This window comes from Ochlerotatus camptorhynchus, unplaced genomic scaffold (assembly GCF_037179485.1).
Source record: "Ochlerotatus camptorhynchus isolate MF236.1 unplaced genomic scaffold, CSIRO-AGI_Acam_v1.1 ptg000472l, whole genome shotgun sequence".
Lineage (NCBI taxonomy): Eukaryota > Metazoa > Arthropoda > Insecta > Diptera > Culicidae > Ochlerotatus > Ochlerotatus camptorhynchus.
Genome location: NW_027040958.1, coordinates 270,336 through 286,443, shown reverse-complemented (window position 1 = coordinate 286,443; position 16,108 = coordinate 270,336). Strand labels below are relative to the sequence as shown.

The following is a 16,108-nucleotide window of genomic DNA, read 5'->3' as shown; positions in this document are numbered from 1 at the left end:
AAAGTTGATCAGGATGTCAAGGACTATCGGATGATGGACAGAACAATTCGAAATTCCCCCGCTAGGTGACGCTAGTGAGCATTTGAAGTTAATATGTTTGTGCTACTGTATGTTCATGTATTCTTCTTTGTGTGTGTGTGTGTGTGTGTGTGTGTGTGTGTGTGTGTGTGTGTGTGTGTGTGTGTGTGTGTGTGTGTGTGTGTGTGTGTGTGTGTGTGTGTGTGTGTGTGTGTGTGTGTGTGTGTGTGTGCACGCCACAGAGACACATCTGTGGTACTTATCCAACGGAACATTCAAATGTCTTCTTCGTCACTCTCTTCGATGAGTTCACCGGAGTCATCCGCTTTTCCGTGGTTCTCATCGCTGTCATCTTGTTTCAAGGTGTATTCGTCCAGCCTCTCTTCGAACCTGGCATCAGTACTTCTCGATTATCTGCTCTGGTCAAAGAAACAGGCAAGCTTTGGGTCAGACCTAGTCAAAGCTTCGGTCATCATGTCGGTCAAATTTTCTTCCGGAGAAAATCTGCTTTTCAAGAGTGTTATACAACTCCATAACTTTGGTAGGATCCAATACTCTAGAAGAAAGCGCCAGGCAACTGATGAGCCGCACCAGGTCCTTGTGTACGCCGATGATTTTTGCAAATTTTCCGGGTTCTGCCAATAAACGGCGGGCCATATTGCCGTTATTGCAGCTTCCGGACCCACCAATCTTAGGACGGTTGATGTTCATGCCATACTCCCGTTCTAGTTCATCAGCTATTTCACGGGTTTTCTTTTTAACTAGGGGATTCGTGTACGCCGGATGGTCTGGAACGGATTTTTTCGCTGCATTTTTGATCAACCATTCAACGGTGTCGAGACGTGAATGAAAAAACGATGGACCAATATGGGGATCAGCATTCGGAACAGAAAGCGGACATACATGTGTATCCTGATACCCTACAATTGCATTGGCCGCTTTCCCATCTATCATTGTATACATTGCCGAAATATAAACGCACACACGTACATCACCGGAAATTACTTCCACCGGATCCAGATTCAAGGAATCAACCTCTGCAAAAAACTGCTCAAACATGGACTTGGTAAGCGAGTTGGTCTCTGTAGTCCAATTCATAGAGCGTATTCTGCAGAACGAATCTGACTGGGGATTCGGGTTCCGCCAAATATCCTCTCCTCTTTCGGATACTAACAACAGGTTCATAAAATGCTCTTTTAACAAGCCAGTCTGGTTGTAGTGCGTAAAACCTGTAGCAGAGTCCGGACCAGCCGTGACATGCAATTTACAAGTCAACACTTTCTGGTTTAACTTTGAAATCCTGTCTGCTACATCATCCAGTTGTAGAATCCGTGTCAAATCGCATATAACCATATCACGGATTGAAACGCTTGATGATAAGTATCCTTTTTCTCGGTTTGGAGTTGAGAACGGTGGAATTATGGCGTTTCTAAATTTAGCTACTTTTTTTCCAGGGCTGCAAAATTGCAATACCTAAATGGGACAATATGAAGGGACTAATAACAATGAACATCTCTAAAATTGATCAAAGATTAAGAAACTTGACCTATTTTAAACAAAAAATTGTTGTACTAAGTTTTTTTTTATTCATACGGTCATTAAACTGTGATACCTAGATGCTATTTAGTGAATCGAGCCAGCTCTCTATATTTGGTTTTACTTAACCCAAGTTTTGATTTTATCGCCAAAGATGACCCTCCGAACTCAGAGATGTTCCACGAACAGAGTCAACGAATTCGATGGTCTCTTTTGCCCAAACCTCACCACCGCTCAACAAGTGCTGTAAGATTTGAGCAGTTGCTGGATTAGCAGCCTTTATGGCAGCAATTTTGGCTGAATACAGCAAGTTATCAAGACCTTGTTCTTTGAAAAGTCCGATACTGCGTCTGTAATTCGAAAATCTTGTCAACTGGCTAAACTCCTTGCGCTTTCGACCTCGAGGCTTTAGGGTTGACGGTCTTCGCTGACTGTTGGAACTGGAATCCAAATCCGGAGTGGCAAAAGGAGGTGAAATAGGAGATGATTGTGACGAGGGATCTTTGGGTTTTTCCTTGAATGGACCCGCGTATTTTTCGAAGGCCTGGATCCTGAGGGTTGGTCTTCGACCTGATAAAATAATTGATGATGAATTATATTCAAGCATTTTTTCGTAAAATTTAGAGTCGGTAGTTTTTGTTTAGGATTTTTATAAAATATTCATACAAATATCAAAGACAAATCTTCTTCTAATCGCGGTTGATGCTATTGATTATTTAGTAACATGAACAAAACAGATTTCATCAGTAGTATGTCTTGCTTTACATTAACGCATTTTCACGTTTTTACTAATTTTCGTTCAAGTTTAATTTAAATTGGTTTGGAATCCGTTGTTTTTGAAAATTACGCACTTCGCTCAACAGGTACAATTGTTTTAGAGGTCAGATTATTTGATCTATTGGATCAACTAAAATCTGCACGATGATCTCACCGACAAAACTTTCCGAAACACGTTTATACAGTTTCTGATGTTCGTTTATAGTTGATTTTGAGGTGTATAAGATACTCACGGTTCTCCAAATTGTCCTTGAGTTCAGATCAAATTCTCATCCAGGTTCACTGAGCCAAAGCCCTTTGTATTAAACATCTCCAAACAGGGTTAAACATATCATGCACATTATTTACGTTTGAATTCGATATGGTTCGGTGGCTGGGTTCGAATCCCGGTTGGTCTAGGATTTCAGATTGGAAAATTTCTCGACTTCCCTGGGCATAGTATATTATTGTACATGCCACACAATACACACATGTAAAAATCAAACAGGCTTGGAAAGCTTTCAATTAGCAACTGTGGAAGTGCATCTAGAGTTGAGAGCAGGTGTTAAGTTACAGTTGGGACGTAATAGCCAGAGAAGATCATAGATAGCACTAACTAGCGGAGGAATTCAGAATTGTTCTGTACATCATCCAACAGTCCTTGACACCCTGATCAACTTTGCCGAAAAAATCATCCGTCTAAATAGTCAGGATCTTGAGATACAGCAGCGCAAACATTCACTTCGAATGCTCACTAGCGCCACCTAGCGGAAGAATTCCGAATTGTTCTGTCCATTATCCAACAGTCCTTGACTTCCTGATCAACTTTGCCCAAGAAATCATCCGTCTATATCATCGGTATCTTAAGATACAGCATTCAAATCATGCAAAATAGGAGATTTTAGGGCAAAACTGTGAAAAACCCCAACTTACCCTATCGTGCCCAAGATGAAACCCACTCCAATCGATTCCTGAGATTTTTTTCTATAAGAATGACTATTCTTGAGTCTCTTGTTCCAGCGAGCACCGAAGTTATTGAATTTTAACACATTGTTTCGATTTTGTCCCCAGTGTGATTGGTTTATTTAAAAAGTGACGCGAAAACTGTGAGATGGAGAGCTGCATTTTGCTTTTCGGCAATTTGCTTTTGTGTGGATCTTCCGCTCCTCCAGAGAATGATGGGAGGAGAGGTGAGAGCACATATGCTGGAATAATAACATCAGCAATAAGAGCCGAGTACATAAATCAAGCTGGACAATACATTAGGTCCTAAGTAACATTGCAAGATTCTCTTCATCGACTTTCTCTTTCGTTAATAACTTGGGTACCGAACCGGTTCTTATCGTGTTTGTCGTTTAAAATGCTAGATAGTAGCTTGTTTCGGCGATCTGTGTTCTGAAATTAGCTGACAATGTCTTAGCATGGCCGTGAGCAGAGATCGAAATTCTCGATCAGCTGCAAGATAAGCGACGCATCACTCAAGCTGCTGAGAATCGACCTCATATGGGACCTCCCTTAGCTCAATCGGTAAAGGCGCGGGTATCCTATGCGGTTTCTTATTTGTGATTCCTTAGTCATGCTCCCTATCAACTGGAAATACAGATTCCTGATTGTAATTTCCACATCCTTTTAATGAAAACAGTATCGTTGAAGTGATGCAAGACTTTCCAACAACATAAAACCCAGCATAGAGTTTAAATTTCAGTTGAATGAAAGTGCGTGGAATTAGGTGCTCTGCTGAGCTTAGATTAGTGCGCGGAATTATATGCTGCGCTACATAATTTTGCAAGGCAAATTTTTAAATTTTTTACTGATTTTTGCAAATCTTGTATTTTTTAATGAAAAAACGATTAAAAACCTATCAAATGTTACATTTGACGGTAACTTTTATCTTCTTCTCGTGTTTCTGTAAAGAGAAACAAATTACTCTCGCGTAAAGTGCGCGGAATAAGTGGCACTGGTGGTGTAGTGGTAAGCGTGATTGCCTCTCACCCCAAAGGGTCTGTGTTCAATCCCAGTCGGCGCCGCCGGGATTTTCTGAGGCATACAATTTCTGATCACGCCTTCCTTCGAAAGAGAAGTAAAGCCGTTGGTTTCTGGTCCACGAGTTGATGGGTTGACAGGTAGGGTCCAGGTGTGTGGGAGCTGCCTCCCTGGCATCGGTAGCATTGGTACTCAGTACGGAAAACAAGATCAACGGAAAACAAATCAAGGAAAAAAAAGATATACACATTAACTGCACTTCTACGAAGTTAGCTGAGCTGTTACATAGTAAGCTGAACTCCTACTTGCTGCACTTCCAGAATTCTATAAAGTTTTCAAATCTTTTTCGAAGTTTTCTGAAGTTCTACGGTGTATCCTGAAGATCTTTGAAGTTCCTTGAAATACTGTAATGTTCAGATTTTGTGCGAAGTTCCCTGAAGTTCAACAAAGTTTCCTAAACTTTTAAGGAATTCCTTAAACTAGGTATTCCAAGATTATTAAACTTTAACGAAGTGACCTGTTAATAAAATAAGGTCCCGGGACTTTTATGGAGAATCCAGAAATCAAGCAAGGTTTTTTCAAAGAAGTTCCCCGAACATTCTCAAAATTTTGCAAAGATCCCTGAATTTCAACGAAATTCTCAGCAGCTATAAGATATTCCTTGAATTTATATGTCAGAATTTCTACAAGGCTCCTTAACATCCACAAATTTATTGAAGTTTATCGATGGTCAATGGAGTTAAAGAAAATATGCTGAACTCCAACGTAGTTCCTCGACTTTCTACAGAATTTTCTTAAATGTATGCAAAATTTGATGACGTTCCACAAATTCTCTGAACTTCTTATACAAACAAGTGATACGAAGATTCCTGAATTTTCACGAAGTATCCTGAAGATCTTTGAAGTTCTACAAAGATCTCTGAATTATAGAGAAGTATTTTTCGTTATTATACACGGACGATCAGACCGACTCAAAATTGAGTCAAGTCAACTCGATTTCGTCAGAATTTATCGGGCTTTTCCAGGAATCGTTTTTCTCATTTGAGGAAAATCAATAGAGGTTTTACACAGTCTCTTAGTGTATTCCTAGATTGAGTAAAATTTTCAAATATTTTCTCTTATTTGACAAAAATCAACTTTTGACGAAATTGAGTCAACTCGATTCAATTTTGTTGTCGGTCTGATTGACCGTGAAGAGGCTTCAGCCACTTTTACTTAATGTTATAAGAACTTCTGTAACGACTGAGCTTTAAAAATCTGAAATATTGAACACATTCCTGAGTCCGCAAATTTTAAAAGTAGCGGTGAAAATAAGGCATTTCCTATTGAGCATGTTTGTCTGACTTGGAATTAGTAAGAAGAATCAGATTTCACCGCAGGTTTAAAAATTCAGTATTTTATTCTTATAAAAAATACCTTAAAGTATCTTAAAGTGATTTACCTGAACTTCTGATCCAGCCTTTTTGTTTTGCGTTGCAAAAATTAAATACCAAGCCATCGTTCCCTTCGATCCCCAAAGTGGATACATTTTTTTCCAAATTATCACGCTCCGTGACTCGGAGAGCCCGCGAGGTTCATCGGTCGTTAAATATTAATTACCGTTGAGCAGCAGCAGCAATAAATAACACTTGAATAAAAAAAACGTGAAAAACGGAACATCAAATAATCGAAAACAAAATATAAACAACGTCACGTTCTCACAACACCCTCCGGCTCTGGTCCGGAACGTGCGAGGTCCATTTATTTATTTATGTTTAATTCTTTGTCCAGCAGTGAGTGACCTTGACAAGGTTTGATCTGCCTCCAGTGTTCCATCATTTCTCGAAATTACGAAGTAAAAAAAAAACTGAATACACAAACATCAGTTAGGATATTATCCCGAGTAGGGCTAATGACATTTGAGGTTTTATTTCGGTTGAAAGCTGTTTTCGCCACACACTTAGAAGCTTCTTTTTTGCTACGTATTCGTGCCCGACGATGGTGATGGTGATGATGATGATGATGATGATAAACCAGTATCGGCCGGGTTGATTCGGACGAGCCTCGTTTAACTGTATAGATAGTGAGTGAGGGTGTGAAGATGAATTTCATTATGACCTACAGGCCTCCTCTCATAGTTGCTCAAGTGTTTTGCTTTGATCAAGCTGCCTTTGAACAGAATTCGGAATTGATTAAATTTTAGTTGCACGCCAGGAAATGATTTAAATTTAAATGTGAAACGGTTGATTCACAACCGTTCGCAAAGACAAGTGGGCCTTCAAGTAGCACAGCGGCCGATAGATATGGAGACACAATGCGCGGGGTAGAAGAAATGCCATTCTCCCTGGTTTGGCATTGAGATTATGGCGGCGCACGATAATGGCGTATTGTTTGCGTTTTTAATTAAAAATGGTCACCCATTAATGAAAACCGTTACCCATCAATAGTTGCCTCTAACGCACGGTTCATGGTCAGTGATAGTAGCAGCGACCTATTTGATTTTCGTAACAACAGCGGTAATTAGCAATCAATTGAGCGATTGAGTACAAATGGCTTCGAAGGCTATTAAACTGTCGATTGTGCAACAAAACCGCTGTCAAAATTTATGGTCGAAATAATCGAGACACGTGCAACGTTATTATTATTATTTTTTTTTTGAGGCTATAGTGTTGGCTTGAGGCTTGGTAATGGAGGTAGAAATGGCATAGCAAAACGGGGCGATGGGAATACTGAATGTGTTGATGATGTTCTTCTTTTTGGAATGTGTATCCTAAATGTACGCCTAAGAAAGTGATCCTCCGAACGGGACGTAAATTGGAATTGTCACGGTTATTCGCTTGATTTTGACGATTCACATGACAACACTGTGGGTTATGCAAAAACACCGATTCATATTTATCAAACTCGGCCACATGTAGCACGTTTCCTAAAACCAGCACCCCTCCAATGCATGTGACCAATGCTTATCTCTCGAAGTTAATTTGCTCCGGTGCCTGTTTGTATGTCCAATTTGCTGTCTACCTTGATTAGGTTTTTAGCATTCGATTCGATAAAAACACTCGCCTAATAATCGAATCCTTGAAGGTAGGCATCCCGCAGAGCACATTTTACAACAGCCGATAACGGCAGCTTGATGAGTGAGTGATTCAACAACCGAATCGCGCCATCAAATTCGACTACCAACCAACGAGAATGAATTGCTGGTCCTCCGTCCAGGCCGCCGCGACTCAGATGATTGATTGTCGCGTTAAGCGATTAATGAATGTATTAGTAGTATTAATGTGTGTTCACACTCCGCAGAGCGCTTGCTCAGCGACTTATAGTGTCATTTTTTTTTTATAGGTCAGTAAAGCACGTGCTGGCTCGCACGTAAACAACATTGAACGTCGCACTGGGAAAATAAAAGACGACTTAAACCTAGGGTGTTAGTGAAGTAAACAGAAATCAAAAATAAACTAACCTTCGGTAGGGTGGGCTGAGGCTGTCAGAACTTTTGGACAGTATCACATCTTGACTAGCTCGCCGGGTCCTGGGGTTTGGCGTAGTCGTCGTTGTTGGGTTGTTATTTTCCATGCGCAGCGATGATGAGCAGCGAGCGATACAGAAAGGATTGTGAGAGCGACATCCATGCAGGTAGGTTACAGTCGGGGGTGATGAATTTTCAAGGTTACGTGCAGTTCGGCAACGAAAGCAGGAAGATGTCCAAAACAAAAGATGTAACGTGACAGGAAATGAAAATAAATAGAAGAATAAAACGAAAACGAATAAGAAAATCGGGAAACTACTGACACAATGATGAGGTCTGAAAAAATAAGGTGAAACTTGAAACAATCGGAAAGGGTAACACAGTTAGATCAAACTAAAAACAAAAACTGAACTATATAGTTCCATCAGGTGTTTATGCATGCTTTCTTGTTCACACATTTCTGAAGGAAATGGTTTTGCTAAATTAATAGAGAAATGCACCCCAAAGTTTCTCGAGACGATCGCCTAGCTTAATCCATGAATACCCAAAGTGTATGGTCAAACTGTGTCCTAAATTTCTGCTTAATTTTTGTTTTTTGATGATCTTTTGTGGACAAACAAATTCGGCTCAGTCAGCCTCTTTTTGGTTCTAGCAGAAACTTTGCCAAAACACCATTTGTCTAGCTCTTAGTTTGACCGTGGTAGAGCAGTTCTTCAGTTTTGAACTAGGTGGTTCTCAAATTTTCATTTAAGATATGGAGCAGCCCAAGGCTGCAAGTCTCGATAATAAAGAAAACTGGACTCAAACTTTCATCGATTGCAACTCACTTTGAAGATTTGCGACCCACTAATGTTGGCGTTGAAGACTATGGCCAAATCGACCATAAAACGCCCCAAACAAACAACGAACGCATGGCCAGAAGCTCCTCACTTAAATTACCTTAAAACATGGAAATAGCTTAAAAACGCCTAATTATATAGTCATCAAGGAGAAAACTTAAAGGGACAGCCCAATGGGGTTGTTCGCAATGGTGACGTAGGACTATGTGGTCTTATATAATAAATTTATATAATGTTTTGTGTAGGAATAGGAATTTGAGCGGGGTTCTCTCTGTTTATACTATTTAATATGACGCGCTTGACATAGATGGCCCACAGCAACTCACGAAGAGCTACTGATTCCGATCAATAGCGGTGCGGCTTCTTCCTCCTTCTGTGGATGCTCATGTGGGCTGCAGCTCGCTGCTTGCAGGCAGCCTTTCGTTGTGTACTGGAGAACACAACCACTCACCACGCGGTGAGACCAACTTTGATATCTGTGTTAGGGAAATCGCTTTTCGCAAGCAATCGGTGATATTTTTAGTTATTATAGCAACAGTTGCACATTCGTGTAATTTTCAATAGTGATATTTTGAAAAATGATTAAGTCTTAAGTTTAACAGATGCTTAGAAAAAATTCATATCGATTGGCGTATTAATAATTAAAATCTATCATCTCTGGATCGAATTAAGACCACTTTCATGCCGCGACCGACTTTGGTTTTTGAAATCACACCCCTATGGTGTGTTAGATTCAAACATATCTAGATATACATGGTGAGCTGTATGTTGTTTGGAATGAGGGTGACGCGCTTGGCATAGATGGCCCACAACGACTCACAAAGAGCTACTGATTCCGATCAATAGCGGTGCGGTTTTTTCCTCCTTCTATTGATGCTCATGTGGCTGCAGCTCACTGCTTGCAGGCAGCCTTTCGTTGTGTACTGGAGAACAATTTTCAACGCCACATGCCGAAAGCACTGCTTCTGCTGTAACTGATGCCGACGACCACACACCACCACACACGGTGATTGGAACTGAATCCGATCAGCGGTTGAGGCCAGCCTTGGTAACTAGCTGCTTGCGGGGAGCTTTTCGTTGTGTACTGGAGAACACCACCACTCACCACGCGGTGATTGAATAAACACCGTTTGGTGAGACCGGATGGAATTAAACTTTGAAATCTGTGGTAGGGAAATTGCTTTTCGTCGGCAATTGGTGATAATTATCAAAGAAAAATTTTCAAAAGTGACATTTTGAAAAATGAAAAACTCTCAAATTTAGCAGATGCGTTGAAATATATCTGATCGATTGGTGGCAAAATTATTGAAATTGGTCAGGGGCAGCTGAGTTATTAACGTTCAAAATCTTTCATAATTTTGTTACATGTTCCATTTTCACAAAGTGTACTCCCATATAGAAATAACAGACGTAGTCCTACGTCAAAAAGTCACAATATCTCTGATCGGATTGGACCCTTCTTACTAATTTCAATTTCAACCAAATTGCTCAGGTCCACATTTAGGGAAGGGGAGTAAGATAATGCCTGAATATATGTAAATTTTCATGCGATATTTTTTTGAATCATGGCAGATTATGGACTGGGAGCACTCGAAACATGCCCGGTGCAAATGAACATGTATTTGAATATCGATGAGATTTATGTGATTTTAGATTTATGCTTCACCCACATTCCCGGTGGTACCCTGTGGTACCCGATACTTCGGCCCATCTAAAATTCTGGTCACTTCCCCTGCCCTTTCGTTCAGTTAAGGTAAGCGTGCGTTCTGCCAAGTTGGTCGAGGCAAATTTCATGCGTGAGTAAGTGATGACACTGGACATTGTTAAATGAAGTTCAATTTAAAAGACGCGGTTCTTATTTCACCTCATGTGATTCCAATGAGCCTCCTGAATGAAATGTGGCGCTTGCGAAGATCACTTGAAGATACGATATGACGGAAGTACTGATACTTATTGTATGAAACACAACTATATGGCTCCAGAAATTAGTAAATTAATTAAGCTAATTAAATTGAAAAGTTTGTTAACTGTTAGTCAACAAATTTAATGTTGCATTGAAATACTTTAAATTGTGTTAAATTTAAATGTTCCCTCATTTCACAAACGTTGAACCATTCTGAACGGCCACCCCGTTGTGGTTATATTACAGCATTACTAATAATGTAAAATGGAGCACATGCGATACGACAATGGAGTGATGCTCTTTAAGTCAGGCAACGTCTATTATCCGCACTGGTGTTGCGGTTTTTTAAGACGCAACTAGGAGCTCAAGATCATCATACAAAGATAATGGACGTCGAAATGTCGTAGAACACATCAGAAATATCATGGAATAATAGTAGCGACTAGCAGTGATGCAGAGAAGGACAACGAGTTCACAAATAGGCTCGAAAATTGGACAGAATGGTGAAGAAACAGTGAAAGTTGGTGAGATTGTTTAAAATTATTAATTTTTATTATTGCTCATATATTGGTAGAAATCGAAATAAGTAAGTAATGTAACCATGTTACATTCGATATGTATCAATGGAGACGCAGGATAATCTAGTCGTATTGGAGAAATGAGCAAAATTTCTAAACAAGATAACTTCAAAAAATCGTAATTCAAAAACGAAGAAAAACACAATGCTGGTTTTTTGATATGTTATGTAAAAAAGCCAAAATTTTCAAAGAAAAATATAAAAACGTGTTACGCCCATTGTCTACAAACCATGAAAACCATAAAAAAAACAAATACAATCAAAGTTGTTTTGTACAAAAGTACAAATTTTAAATAATTATTTTCTATATTTTTTCGGAAAAGCATTTTTAATGACCTTCCATTTGATATTTTGATCATTCAGATCGGCCCTGTGGTTCAAAAGTTATGGTCTTAAAAAATGTCATTTTTGGAAAATAGAAAAAAACAATTTTTTGACCAGCCTAACATGAAAATGGTCAAAAACAATTTCTATGTCTCATATGTGTATTTTAAGAGGGGGGGGGGGGTTAATGATATACCCCAGCCCCCTCACTCATATCAATAGTTTCAGTTTGAAATAACTTCGGAGTTTCTTATTTTATCAATTTGGTATGTTCAGGATGAATTATTCAAAAACATTTGCTCAATCTCATAAGCGTTATTAGACAACGGGGTGGGAGAGGGAAGGGCTTACTGTATGCAGTTTTAAAAACGAAAATTGTTGTAGTGTAAATATTTAATATCCACTTGTCGGTTCATTTGTTAGTGAGGAGATGTTGTTTGAATTATTAGCAGCTGGGAAATTTTAAATTTTTATACAAAGCATTTATTTGAAATACCACCACCAGTTTCGTCTCAGACACAGGTACAGTCGGATTTCGCTTGTTAGGCTAACTTTAAGTGGGCTCCCTAGACAAACGTCACTTCTAACAGTGCTGATTCCTTTTCGAAGTTTCGACCGGCTTCATGCAAAAACCGGCAAACGAGTGGAGTAATGATACAGATTATTTCAATGCGATACAACGAGTTGCTTCCTTGATGGTTGTCGACGATATGGCTGAATGAGGGGTGAAGCTAATTTCTTACTTATCAAGAAATCTACCCGAGACCTAGTTCAACAGCAATATTTGCTTCAAAGGATAGAACAGCATCGAAAAGAGTACCCTGAGAATCCAATGACATTTGTGTGAATATATCTGACATTGTATATTGCACCAAAAGAGTAGAGAAGAGAATGGTAGTGCTCGCTTTACAACTGCTCTTCTGAGATTAAGCAAATGTTTTTGAATAAACCATCCGAACAACTCAAGAGATGGGAAACTCCGATGTTATGTTAGTCTTTATCTTTACTTTCATTGATATAAGTGAGGGCCGGAAAGCATACAGTAAGCTCCCCCATATCTAACTACTCCTGCTAAATGGAGCACATGTTTTTGAATACATCTGAACATACCAACTTGACAAGATCAGAAACACCTAAGTTATTGCAGTTTGAAGCCTTACCTCCATTTAAATGGGTGAGGGGGGGGGGATATAATTAGCCCCTCCCCCTCATCTCTTAATATGCCTTTGAAATTGAAAAATTGTTTTTGAATAATTCATCTGAACTTACCAAAACGATAAAATAATTAACTTCGAATTTGGAGTCTGACTTTCATTGGTACACCGGCAGTGTTGGCAGAAAAGGGATTTTTGGTATTTAATTCCAAACATTGATCTTTGAACAGCTATAACTTTTTTTAGGGGCATTCTAGCACAATACATTCTTGAGCAAAGTTGTTAGGCACTTCCTGGACTATACTTTCACGTACCTCAATGCGTGGTTTGTGTAAAATTTTAGTCCCTAGCAATAAAGATGCAAAAAAGTAGGTTTTCCCATACTAATTTCCATACAAATTTCAAATGCAATGCGGAAAGCCGGGTTACAACCAATCGTCCCCAAATTTTGCACTGTTGTTTGGGACCCCAAATGGAACCAAAAAAACATTGTTCTGAAAAAAAGATCATGACTACCCATCCTAATGGTCACCCTAATGAGAAATTTAAAAAAAAATTTAGTCTAATATTTCTCGATAAGGAACAAAACTACCAACTGAGAACCACTGAATCGTTTTTCTATGAAATGGCTGTATATATAGGTATACAAAAGAATTCTGGGATTGATAGGCATCATCAGGACACCCGATTGAAGTGATTTGGACGGGGAGAGTGGGACTGCCTACTCCCTGTTGATAACATTTCGAGGATAAAGGTCGGGCGATTCTCCCCACTCATTGGGGAATCTTCCTGTTTGGGGGGCTCGTCCTTTTGACCAATTGTGCTATCATGTTACTGGAAGGAGATTCTTTACTGTGCCGTAGATACTTATAGGCGACTTTGCCTATCGATCCACCCAATTTGTGTTTGGCCCTTCATACAGCGAAATGTTGAGGACAATCAGAGGTTATTAAGCTTGATCAAGACAAATAGAGAAGAGAGCCCACTGCTTAGTTTTGGCAAACATATTTTTAGATATAAAAACCAATAAATGATTCATACAATATTGAAAAACGATCCATAACAAAAACCTCCAAATGATCAATAAAACCACGGAGAAAATCCTTAAAAAAGTGTGAATGATCCATAAAAATATTAATATGATCCATATTTTATGTAAAATTAAGCAACACAATTGAAAAAATATATTTATTAATAATATTAATTTCTATATAATGAGCATTGAAATTGTACGAATTACCCATAAACATATTGCAATTGATCCATAACACATTCAGCAGTGAACCTTAAACTAAAGAAAGTGATCCATAGAAAATCAAGTTCGCGCACTTAAAAATATAGCCATGTTCGGATTAATGAAAGCAACTTCCTCAGAGCAGTCTCGTTTTGCACAGTTTGAGGCTGAAATAGGTTTTATTAAACTAATTTAAAATCTAAACCAATTTTAATGCTTATAATAAAACCTATTTCAGCTTCAAGCTGTCCAAAACGAGACTGCTCTGAGGAAGATGCTTTCATAAATCCGAACATTTTTGAAGAACAACATCGGATATAGCCTCACTTGGTTCCAATCTAACCAAGAGTAACAGAAGCATGACTGTCGCTATTCCCAGCCACACCCATCTTTACCATAACTAGGGATAGGGAAGGAAATGTTGATGTAGTACTTACTTAACGAGAGGCCACCGAATTAGCGACACCCTCATAAGTGCTACGGAGTTAGAGGAGTGGGTAGGGTATTCGGTTAGGATTCAGCTCAAGTTGGCGATGCAATCAAAAGTATGTATTGTTTATTTGTTGAATATTTAATCTCTCGATAGCCGGCTATCGAAATAGTATATTCATTTTGTTCAGTGATCATGAATTTTAAGAATCATGACGGAGAGCTTGGGATTAAACCCATGATTTTCTGCTCAGTAAGCAAAAACGATCCCTCCAGGGTCATCGAGCATCTCAGAACCATAACGCTTCGCGTCAATACAGGACTAAGTTTTCGCTTGATATGCACATAATTTCCGAGGTTAATGTTCAATATCAAATATACAAATGATGGTGGCGATTTTTTGTGCTGTGGAAGAGCTTGGGGTTAAATCCATGATTTTCTGCTCAGCAAGCAAAATCGATCCCTCCAGGGTCATCGAGTATCTCAAAATTCCACAGCGCTTCGCGTCAAAGTACGAATATTTGGATGAACTATCTATTATTGAATAATTATTATTTACGATACTAACATGAAAGAAATAAAATATAAACTACAAACAAAACGTGACTACTAAAATTTCAAAAAGATATTCTCACAAATTTATTTCACGCAACCAGGAACCTCAAAACCATTAGACGTTATAATGATACTCTGCAACTGTTAGACATAAGAAGAGGCCAAAAAGCAAGCGCCCGCCAAATCCACTTGCAGTCACTATCAACGATTCTACGAATCGCGAGCGCTCACGAATCATAAAACCGCCGACTGCGACACTCTGAAAGCGAAATTGGCAGGCTCTATGTGTCAAACACCCGCCCTCCAATCTCCTCCCACATCCAACAACACAAATCTCCATTACAGCATCTAACGAATTCAAAACTCCGAAAATCACTCATCTATAGCAAGTGAGTGGAAGCAACCCTGGTAAGACAACAACTGTAATGGAGGTTCCGTAGACGTTCTCGAAGTGCACAAATATGCTGAAGGTGCCACAAGAAGCCAAGAAGTCTGTCCCAAAGATACCACCTAGCAGAAAGATTAAATAGTGCGAGGAGTGATGCCAGATCCGAATCTGGAAAAGGAAATACCAATGAGGTCAGCCTGGAGGAATCCCTAGACCAGTTGCAGCAGGAGAAAAACGCAAAGGAGAAAGCGCTGGAGGAAGAGAATCCTCCATGAAAAGCGATAGGAGGCTGAGCGGGAGATTTTTCAAACCGAGAGTTATCTTCCGTCACTCTTTCAACAAAGATTTTCCTAGATTTAGGATTTGGGAATTCAATTATTAGTTTAGTTAGGCTCGCAAACGATGTAGATTGAGCTACTTACAAGTTACTTAGGGTAAATCAAGTATAAATATAGCGATTAGGAACAAATTGTAAGTTACCAGATTTTAGGATCAAATTGTAGCATCTAGATTAAGCAAATATAGGGTTATTAAATTTAATATTTTCACGAGGAGTATTGAGCGAAAACCCAAAAATTCTCATGTGATTTGGAGTGTGATATGAAATATTTCGATCTAGTCAAGTTTTGTCTTCCCTGAAGATACCTGGAACATGTCCGGGTGTGAAGAATGTGGCCCTAGGAACTCAATATGAAAGGCAATAATCTTATTCATAAGTTCTGAAGTGATTTAGTGTGTCTTATGATGAGCTTTGGTTCAGTCAGAAAATGGAAACTACTTGGAACATGTCCGGGTGGGGCAATGCTATTTTGGGCACTTAACCCAGGCAACACAAATTCATAGAATCAGTGTTCACTCGGCTGTCGACAGAAGCAGGCCACTTTCAATGTGCGTCTGTTTCCTCGGCAGCAGCCATTGTGTGGTCCTCCTCATTGTTCTTCATCAGCAGTTCTTTCGGTCGATGCGT

At 39.3% G+C, this 16,108-nt stretch overlaps 1 protein-coding gene across 14 annotated transcripts in view; it reads right to left on the bottom strand.

The window, feature by feature from the left end:
* Window positions 1–16,108, bottom strand: part of mtd (mustard) — a 509,755-nt gene that overhangs the window by 260,856 nt on the left and 232,791 nt on the right. For 11 of the 14 annotated variants that reach the window (XM_065235325.1, XM_065235330.1, XM_065235327.1 and 8 more), the window contains one exon: window positions 7,733–7,801. The exons of the other annotated variants lie outside the window; for them this stretch is intronic. In XM_065235325.1, coding sequence (XP_065091397.1) covers window positions 7,733–7,801 — 69 coding nt within the window. The remainder of the gene's footprint in view (window positions 1–7,732; window positions 7,802–16,108) is intronic. 14 annotated transcript variants of the gene reach the window in all.